Raw genomic sequence first — 10567 nt, forward strand, 5'->3', positions numbered from 1 at the left:
TTTTAACAGTTTTATCCCAGTATAATACAATAATCTGAATATAGTGACAGTGTACAATTTGGTCCATTTTGACATAAGTATCACCCATGAAAACATGATTACGATCAAAATAATGAAGACATCGATTGTCCTGAAAAGTTTTTAAATGCCTCTTTGTGCTCCTTCATACCTACTCTTCTGACATATATTCTGTTAGAATAAAGGAGTTTGCATTTTCTAAAATTTTATATAAATTAAATATATGCTTTTTTTTGGGTCTAGCTTCCTTCTCTTGGCAATGTTTTTAGTTATTTTGAGACTCATTCATGCAAGCAACATTCCTTTCCATTGCTAGCTAGAATTCCACTGTGTGGATTTGCCACAACTTGGTTATTCATTCACTTCTTGATGAGCATTTCAATTATTTCCTGTTTGGGACTATTACACACAACGGTGCTATAAATATTTGTGTATAAGTCTTTATATGGACACTTGCCTAATTCTTCTGGGACAAATGTCTTGATGTAGAATAGTTGGGTATTACAGTAGCTGAGTCTTTATACTTTTGAGGAACTGCCAACTTTTAAAGTAGATGTATCATATTGTATACAGCATGCACCAGAGTTTGGTTATTATATATTCTTACCAACACTTGATATAATCAGTTCATTAAATGTCAATTATTTTAGTAAGAATACTCCTATTTTAATTTGAATTTCCCTAGTGAATAATGACTTAATTCATCATATTTTCATGTGTTTATTTGCCATCCATGTATCTTGTTTGGTGAAGTGTATGTTCAAGTTGTTTTACACGTATTTATTGAATGTCTAGTTTTTTTTTCTTCATCTTGAAATTTCTCTGTATACTTCACATGGTCTTTTGTCAGAGAAATGCTTTGCAAATATTTTCTTTCAACTTGTGGCTTTTTTTTTTACTCATTTAATAGTGCCTTTCATAAGGCAAAGAGATATTCTTAATTTTGATGAAGCCTAATTTACCCTTTTTTTTTGTTTGTTTACAGAATGTGTTTATGGTGTATAGCTAAAGAATCTTCGTCTAATATGAGATCACAAAGATTTTCTTCTTTGTTTCCTTTTAGAAATTTTTGTAGATGCAAGTTTCACATTTAGAACTATGATCCATTCTGAGTAACTTTTTAAATATGATGTGAGGTACAGATTATTACTATTTTTTATATGCATATCTTATTATTTGAATGGTTGAAAAGACTATTCTACTTTTCTGCTGAATTATCTCTATACCTTTGTTGAAAATCAGTATGCAAGCATCTTTTTTCTTCTACATGTCTATCTGGATACCAATACTGTCTTGAATTTGGTAGTGCTATATATAGATAGATAGATAGATAGATATGTATTATATATGTGTGTGTATGTATGTATATCCATATACCTGTACACATACCTGTATTTATATAAAATCTCCACTTTGTCTTTTTTTCCAAAGATGATTATCTAGGTTTTGGCATCCGACAAGTAAATTTTAGAATGTGGGCCAGGCCAATTTATATTTTCCCCACTTACCCCAATGTGCTACTTTCTACCAAAAATCTTGTTGAGATTTTAATTGGAATTATGTTAAATATATAAATCAATTTAGGGATAAACAATATTTAGCTTCCAGACCTATGAACATAAAACATGCTCACTGCAGAGAAAAATGAGGGTAACTGAAAAGTAACAAAGTGGGGTCTCACTGGCCGTGCAAAGGGTTTCAGCAGCCACTGCAGCATGAGCTGGATCCCAACCAGGGAGCTGACTCCCGTGGTGCAGCAGACCTCTCCTGTCTCTCCCTGCTCCCCTAAGCAGTGTATTTGAGTCAACACACCTGTTCTGTTCCCCACTCTTTCTGTGATGAATCCTCTCAAGCCCGGCACCTCTGGCCTACAACCCCACTTTTGTATGCATAAATAAAGTAAATCTTAAAATTTTTTAAAATAGGGGGGCTGGAAATTTTTTTAAAAAATAACAACGTGCATTTTAAAACACTATGTGCAATTGCAGTTTGACAACTATCCTTCTGATACATAGTTCTCGATATAGATATGCATGTAATTGAAGGCAAGTGAGATCTTCCCATACAGGTTATTTTGTAATTTAACTTTATTTTACTCAACATTATGTCTTCAGAGTCTTCTATCATGGCAATGATAGACCTACACCCTGTTTAATGGCTTCTTAGTGCTCTGTAATTCAATATCATTTTCTTATGGGTATGTTTCTTTTTTGTAACATTTCAGTTCACTGACATTACCTTTTATTGAACTATTGATAAATGCTGAATGAAAACATGTCTGTCTAGGCTGGCTGGAGACTCTGAGGAGGAGTGGCTCCTGGAAGAAATGGAACCTGCGGCTGAATCTCTGATTTTGTCTGGGAAAAACATGACTCTGGTAGTGCAAAAGCTCCATCTTCAGCCAGAATGTCAGAGTCACCAGGAGGAGCTAGTGAGCACAGCACAGCAGGTCCTGGTGGCCACCACCAAGGTGCGGCTGATGTCAGAGCTGGTGGGCTGGCTGGTCAGGACAGAGACTCACTGCTGGGAAAAATGGGTGGGGCACATCATTCCTGCAGTGGATGCCTGGCCAGAGAAACCTGCGCAAGCTTCTGCTAAGATCACAGACACAACTTCATTGTATTCAGTAACCATGACACATGGCAGCTGCCAGGAGGCCCATGACACACTGTGTTAGGGTCTATGATCCTAAAACCATATGTGTCCACCTCCTCCCCCACACTTGACTGCTAACGCCGAATAAAAAAAGATATCACTGAGAGTTTCATCTTCCCCCTTGAAGGTAGCTACTCTACCATCATCATGGAGGCCTCTGAAATACAGTCTATTGGGCAGACTTGACTGGAGAATGGTAGCTCTGTTGCACCTGCCTACTTTTACAAGAGTCTCAGGGGGCCAGGATAACCCCAAATAGTCTCCAAATAGTCCCTTTTCTCCAACTTGGCTTTTCATCAGCCTTTTGGGTTAGGTCATCGCTCAGTGTTAGACTCTATGTGGCTTAAATATTAACAAATATTATTAAAGTTTATCACTAAAACTTTAGTCAAGTATGTCTTTATTAAGTAAGTAAGATTAGAAATGGAGAGATACAAGAGGCAAACCCAGAGGGCTTGGCCACCTGCTGATGGGAGATGGGAGGAGGAGATGAAGACAGGTGACAGGTCTGCTGGAGAGGATGCAGAGACATCCTGCGCAGCAGTCAGGCCAGGGAAGATTTCTCAGAGGCCTTGGGCTGGCCATCTCACTTATCCCCACCATCCACATCCTTCCTAGGATCTTACTAATCACCTTCCTTATGTAGGGGTTACCACATGGATAATTCATTGCTCCCCTAACCTGAGCCCAGGTTCCCCCTCCTCGCCTAAATGTATTTCAAATTAAAAGGGTCCAGCAATCTTAATGAAACCAACTGTTTTCTTTAAATGTCACTACTAAGTGTCTATAGGACACTGGGTAGTGTTTATAGGACACAGTGTCTGTAGGACATTGAGTAGGTTTGGTTGGGGGGGGGGCGGGGCTCCTGGTTAAACTCGGGAAGGGAAGCAGCTGCTATTGTGCTTGCTATGGCCCCAGAAACTGCAAGTATCTTCACGCCTGTCTCTTTTTGACTATTCAAACAGGTCCTGCTCCTGGAAGACGCAGCGATGGTGACGAAGACCGTGCGGACTGTGGGTGGGTGCCTGACCTGCCTGGACGCTCTAGAGGAGGCCAGCGACTCTGCCTCATGGCGCGGCCTCTTCGCAGACCTGACCGCCACGCTGCTGCGCCTGGGAGGCCTCACTGCAGGCGCGCGGGGGGAGCGCCTGGGCCGCGCTCGCCGCCGGCTCCGCGGCTGCATCCCCGCGCTGCTCGCGGCAGTCCGCGGCCACCTCCGAAGTCCGCGCAACCCGCAGCTGGCTGTCTCCCGGCGCCACATTTTCGCTCAGACCAGGGAGACCCTCGGCGAGCTCCTGGTGCAGCTGGAGCCTGGAGCCTCAGCCCAGGCGGCGGCGGGTGCAAGGAACGGAGCGCTCGCCTGGAGCCTGCGGCAGCTCCGTGAGCTACTGGCCACGCCAGAGCCTGTGGGTGTGCTGGGAGGCGCGCTGGACGTATTGCTGGCGCCCATAGTTTGGCACTGCATGCGCTTGGCCGCCTGGTCCGCTCCGCCAGAGAGGCTGCGATTGGTGGCCAGCTGCCACCAGGTGCTGGAGCTGCGGAACGCCCGCGTCAGGTCCGTGGGTCGGATCACCGGGCCTCTCTGGACTGACCCGAGGAGCCTGGAGTCAGGGGAGGAGCGCGCAGCTCTGCAGTCTGCAACTGAGGTGCTCTCCCAGGGGGTGAGCAATGGGCTGTTACGCCAGATCCTAGACACCTTCACGGATACTCAAAGCCCTCTTCAAAGGCTTGTCCAGGCTGCCTTGGTGACTCCCCCAGTCACCTCCTCGTGCAACCGCAAGGTCTTGTCAAAGAGCCTCCAGCTTTTCCTTGCTGCGTTCCATGACCAGGCCAAGCAGATGCTGCGTGTGGCTCACTTGGTCTTGGTTTGCTGCCCTCAGCAACAAACTGGCAAAGACATGGAGGTCACCATGGCCAGCCTTTGGGGGCTTGTGGTCAGAGTACAACGGCTTTTCTCACAAAGTCCCCAAGAGTTTAGTGTGGACTGGAGTCCTGCTACTCTGCAGGCCCTGCTCCAGGCCTGGGCCAGGGTCTCTGAAAGCCTATTAGCAAGTTTTGACGATGTTCTCAATATTCCTGAGTTTCTGAGTCTGTCCGTTCAGGAAATGACTAAGCACTTGGAGGTTTTTGCACGGACTTTGGGAAGTAGAGATGTCAGAGAGCTTTCCACACATGTAGTGTATCTACAGGGCCGAGCTGCACACATAGTGCAGGTAATGAACAGGTACGTAGGCCAGCACCGAGATCCCATTTTCCGAAACGGCCTAAGAGTCTTGATCCAGCAGCTGGAGCGGTCTTCCCTTGTCCTGGGTGCAGTCGCTGAGTCCTCTTCAGGTGGTCACAACTCTCAGGACACGGATGCATTTTTAACTGTGGCAAAACAGCTGGTCTATTCAGCTCAGAGCATCCAAGAGGGACTGGATGGGACTAACCACCCAGATATCCTCAGTCCCCTTCGGGACCTAGTCCAAAGATTTGATATTGCTACAGGAAAGCCTTATTTTTTCCTCTCCAGCCTGCAGGATTCCACAATTCATGAATTAAAACATCAGAGGGGGACTGCACTGGGGAAACATCACCCAGAAACTTCATATCCACCAAGGGAGTATGTCTTCTGCCCCTTGACTTCTGACACTCAGCCACAGACGAGAGATTCTCCCGTTCCTGGCAGGAGCAAATTCATCCTTGCTTTAGAGAGCTACTGCCAGCAGGCAGTGACCACAACTTGCCCTGACCTGCGGAAGCAAGATGCAGCTCTAGATACGGCTCAAGAGGTCTTGGCTGCAAAAGGAGCCCTAGCTTCAGAGAGGGTGACTAAACTCCAAGCTCTCCCAAGGCCAGCAACTTCTACTATTGATGTAGGACTAGAGATAGTACATTGCACAACAACTCAAACTGATAGCCTTCGGGAAGTGGCTCTCCAGCTGCCTGGGACAACCAGGGAAACCAGGCAGTCTTTGGTAGCTGTAGCTGGTGACTGGTACCCTCTGTGTCAACAACTATTTTGGCAAAGTCCAGACAGTGGTCTTCCAGGGAACAAAACAGTTTTCATGGAGCTTCAGCAGAATTTAGTCTCATTAGTTCAACTAGCAACCAAAACTGGGCCCACAGATTTGAGTAAGGATGACCCTGACTCTACTGAAGACCCAGAAGTACTTTTACAAATGCAAAACCTATTAAAGGAGGCAGAGATCCATGCTAAACAACTGATGGACAAGGCTCTGGCCTTTGATGACCTCCATGCCCCTAAGTTGTGGGATGATAGCTTTGAGGACAGGTGCCTTCTATGGTCAGTGGCTGTCCAAGACCTGCTTCAGTGCCTGGGGAGGCTCAGTAGGAGACAAGGCCTGTTCCTACTGCCCCTGCGACAGGCCATAAAGAACCAGCAGGGGATGCAGGAAGGGTTGGCTCAGGCAGCGGATGTTTCTCAGAGGCTACAAGAGGCTGCCAGGCTGTCTAGCTTACTGTGTGGAGATAAGCAGGTGAAGGGTGCGGTGTCCTTTCTGTGCAAGGAGGTTCATGTACTCACAGAGGCTCTGCTGGATGTGGCGCAGATCCTGGCCTCTTCCCCTACACCGTCTCCCAGCCTGTCTACCCGCTTTGAACTTCTCAGCTTGGAACTCACCCTTCGAGTCAAGGCCCTGACTGGCTACATCAGCAGCATCAATGCAGACTATGCACATGCCCTCCAAGATGCTCTCCGCCCAAGTCTCTCTCTCTGCAAAGATGCACAGACTGGGCAGGAAAATTCCCTGGAAAAAATGGTATCTGGTATTCAAGCTGTGCAGGGAATCGTGGCAGGAGGTCAGGCGTCTGGGGCCGGCCAGGAAGACATTCTTGTGGCCCTGGAAAGCATCCTCAGGCTCACCCAGGAGGTGGCCCAAAGGCTCCCTGTGCTTCAGCAACATCCAGAGGCATGGAGAATGCACGTTCTTCAGTGGGAGTGGGCAGCCAAGGCTCACTATGCTGTAGCCCAGCTCCAGGCCTGGAATGGTGGGCACACTAAGGCGTGGAGACACCTGGTCCAGTGCTTGAAGCCCAGTGATGAGCTGACGGCAGCGTCTTTAGTACACAGCCATCCCCAGGCCCAGGTCCAACATGGGGCCTATATATCAGGAGCCGGAGGGGCAAGTAGTGCGCATTCTTGGGTTGTGACCCCAACAGGTGCCCCAGGATGCTCAGTGGGGAACTACTCAGCCGATCCAGTCATCACCAAGACAAATGCAGCAGACCTGGACACGGTAGGATTGTCAGCATCTTTCTCCCTTCCCCACTTCTGTTCTCTTGCTAATAATAAAAGCCTCTGGAAGATTCTAATTTAGATAATAGGAACATTGATAACTTTCCTGGTACAGGGTTAACGAAAGCATCTGTATTCTCTGTTGTCTGGCACCAGTAGTGGCTACAATTACTGATGTTTGTGAAGTTTTTCCCAGTTGCCCCAATCAGAAGTGGCCCTTCTTGCTGTGACTGAAGCACTCCTGTGTATCAGTCTGCTTCATGACGCTTTGACTTCTGCCAAGTTATCTCCCTGCCCCAGGGATGTTTTTTTTGTTTGCAGGTGGCAGAAACCCACTTTGAATATGCTCGGCTAAAAGGAAGGATTTATGAGGATGCTGGGGCTGTTGGGCACCTTTCACACATGGTTGTTTCTTTCTAGGGCGTGCGACAGGACAATCAGGCATGTGGGTGCCAAGCACTGGGTTTACTAACACCTTCTGTGCCCAGCTGTGCCCCCAGTCAGTGGCAGATGCAGCTGTTTGGCAGTGCCTGAGAAGTTCCCAGCAGGCTGCTCAGACCAAGGTTTTATGCACAGCCTGGCCTGACCCCTTGCTGACCTTCACAGACCCTCCAAACCCTTCCTTACTGAGGCTTCTCCCAACATAAAGCTGAGTAGACCACATGCTTCCCCACTCCATGGCTCTTTACTTCACTTTTCATTTTAAAATGTCATCAGCATGAGAAAGGGCCGTTTCTACAGCAGCAGGGAGGAGAGCAGGCAAAGATCTGTCTTCCTGCAGCTTAAGGTCTCTGTCTTCCGCTCACCTCCTCCACAGCTCCAAGGCTGTATGTTGTCTATAGGGTTTCCTCACACGTGCCGAATGCCGTTGACGTCACTGATTTCACATCTTCTGTCTCTGTCACTTCATCTGATACATTCCTTTTCTCATCCATACCTCCTCTCGGGGGATTTCACACACTGCTGGCAGGGCAGGGTGAGGCTGGCTGCCCAGGAATGGGGCAAACAGCAAGTATGTTCAGCTCCTCTCACCCCTCCTTTTGGTGAAGAGGTGTCTGTCATCTCTTGGCCAGCTGATTTCCTTGGGGCAAAGAGGTTTTTTGCTCAGGGAAGCACTACCCTTCTACATACAGTTCCACTTGAAAAATCATCCAGTGTGAGGGAGTTCAGAGCAGGGAGAAATACCACCCCTGGTGAACATTTGCTCTGCTCTCCCTTCCCTGGGCTCTGAGCACACTTCCAGTCAGAAAAGCGCCCCCCACAGTGAGCACCTGCCAGAATCAATAGAGAGAAGACATGGACTGGGGCAGGGGCTTGCTTTGGGGCATTGATAAGTCATAGCAGGAAATTCTTTATTCCAGTTATGGGGATCACCCATAACTGATTGAAGAGCCTGGAGGTGCTTCCGGCACAGGATGCCTAGGGTCCCTGACAACTGAATCTAAGACCTGAGTTGTAATGAATATTCCCCAGTTTCCTACTTCTCACCTTTGGTGGTTCAAGGACTCACCTATGTCTATCTATTCCTTGTTTTTTTTGGTCAGTGTAGCTGAATCTCAGTCTCAACTGAGCTCTCCACCCTCTTCTCACCCACTCAAGGATGCCCCTCTGGGTAGCCTGTTGGCACCCAGCATGCCACTTGAGTGTAATTTGTCCCTCTCCAGAAAAGGCTTAACTCACCCTACTTAGCATCCAGGAGACATTCCCAGCTGTTTAGAACAAGACTAATGCATGTGTTTTTTCAGAAGGTGGGATATTATTTAGTTGAAGAAGCCAGCACAAAATGGTGGGAAATTCAGATGTCTTCCTGACTAGTGTAGAAAAGTTAACCAGTTGGTTTTGAAGGCTCAGGAGCTCCAATTTACTTGTCTGCAACTCCTCCAGGCCAACCACAGGGTCTGGTGCTTCACACTCACGAGTGATTCTGGACGTTCCAGACAAACTCAAGTGCAGCAGAAATCAAATTTCAGGCCAAAGGCTGTCGGAGGGATGGAAAAGTCTTCAGCTGAACTTCAAAAGAAGCCTGGAATTTGTATTTGTCTGTAAGGATGTGAAGGACTTTCCAGGCAGTAAAAGATCTGAGGTGGGCTTGACCCAGAGTATTAAGACTATGAGTATTAAGATTTGCTCCTGACATGGAAACGAATACTTTAAAATCGGAGAGGAAAGTAATCTGCATTTTTAGCCCTGCACCCCTCCAGCCACCTACCTGGCTGGTTGCTGTTTTCAACATCTGGACACATCCGAGCCAAACCTGAGTGAGTGGGACTCTTACCATATGGTTCTCACACGCTTGGCTTGAACCTTGTGACCAGATCTAAGTTACATTTGAGGAGAGATGAGACCTTTTTATCCTGGACAACTTCTATTGACGGCTGTGTCAAGCTATGCCAGGCCAACACTGACGCCCCCATACCCCATCACTGTTTTTCTCTTTGGCAGCCATACCTGGCTAACAAGGGAGGTTAGATTCTGAGAATTTGAGTCCTTGTGAGCAGTGAGTAATGGGGCTTCTCAGAGGTAATGGCTTGGTGAGCTGGCTTCTGGCCACTCACATTTCCAGTGCCCAAAGCTGTTTGATTTACCTGCTTATTTTTGGTTTCAGTAGTAACTAAGTTAATTATTCATTCCAGATGGCAAAACCCTTTCATGTGGAATAATTGATGAGAAAATACATCAGTGTCGGAAAGTGTGGGAACACTCAAGTATTCCTGAATGTCTTCAAAACAGTATAGATTCTCCTTCTCCCAGGGAAGATCTGAACATTGACAGATGGACAGAAACAGATGTTTTACCTCTACTAGGTTCTGAGTATGCCAGCTTTTAGCAAATTCTGTAAGATGGAGCATGGTGCCAGGGACTCAGTGGTTCCTGTTCTCACTGAGGTCTTGGACAAGATTGCCAAGAGCTGCTGGCACATGGGGAAGCAGGAAACACTCTGCTCCCCATTCTTCTTCTAAAATGAGAACAGCCCATGGCCACCACTGCTGTAGAGTAAAGGGTGAGCATCAGGAGACTCACTGTTTGTACTCTGTCTTAGCAGCAGCACTGTGTCCTTCCCAGCTCCCTCGGCTCTGTGGCCTGGCTGCACACCAAGCTGGACCAGCCTCTCCCAGAGGGTGACAGTGTGGACGGTGGGAACAGAATCGCCCAAATTACCCAGGAGATGGCCAAGGAGGTGCTCCTGATGGCTCAGAGTTTGAGGAGAAGAGGACGCATCCTGGTACTTGACCTTCATTGGGCCTTGGAGGCGGGAGGACTGGATACCTTGTGGGGTGATGGGGCTGTGGCCATCTAGGGGCTCCCAGGAAGGGAGGGCCATGCCGAGGGCCTTCCACACTTAGCATTTTCCCAATGTTACCTTCTTTTTCTATCTGAAAAAATCACAACATTCATCTTACTTCTCTCTACCCCTTCCCTTTGCACTCAAAGTTTTGACTTATTCTACCAGAGAAGATAATTTGCCAGAAGCTGAAATTTAGTGAAAACAAGGATTCATTTATATGAATGAAGGAAATATTTTAAAGATGAAGGGACTGTTTTTATCTTTAAAAGTTCCCCCAAGGCCCTTCCTGGTGGCGCAGCGGGTTAAAGCACAGCACTGAGAATCTAAAGCCGCTTCCGCATGAGGTCGATTCCCGCCTGCCCCGAAGG

General features: G+C 47.3%; 1 protein-coding gene across 3 annotated transcripts in view; it reads left to right on the plus strand.

Annotated features, from left to right (window-relative positions):
* Positions 1–2347: 2347 nt before the first annotated feature.
* LOC105853889 overlaps positions 2348–10567 on the plus strand; it is a 17959-nt gene continuing 9739 nt past the window's right edge. The window contains exons 1-4 of one of the 3 annotated variants that reach the window (XM_012727591.1): positions 2348–2488; positions 3639–4053; positions 5189–6914; positions 9954–10136. In XM_012727591.1, coding sequence (XP_012583045.1) covers positions 2425–2488; positions 3639–4053; positions 5189–6914; positions 9954–10136 — 2388 coding nt within the window. In that variant the 5' untranslated portion in view covers positions 2348–2424. Of the gene's footprint in view, positions 2489–3638; positions 4054–4086; positions 6915–9546; positions 9686–9953; positions 10137–10567 lie in introns of those variants that run through there. The other 2 variants (XM_012727590.1, XM_012727592.1) reach the window with 2 other exon arrangements.

The sequence above is a fragment of the Condylura cristata genome, unplaced genomic scaffold (genome assembly GCF_000260355.1).
Source record: "Condylura cristata isolate star-nosed mole 26May11 unplaced genomic scaffold, ConCri1.0 scaffold00020, whole genome shotgun sequence".
Lineage (NCBI taxonomy): Eukaryota > Metazoa > Chordata > Mammalia > Eulipotyphla > Talpidae > Condylura > Condylura cristata.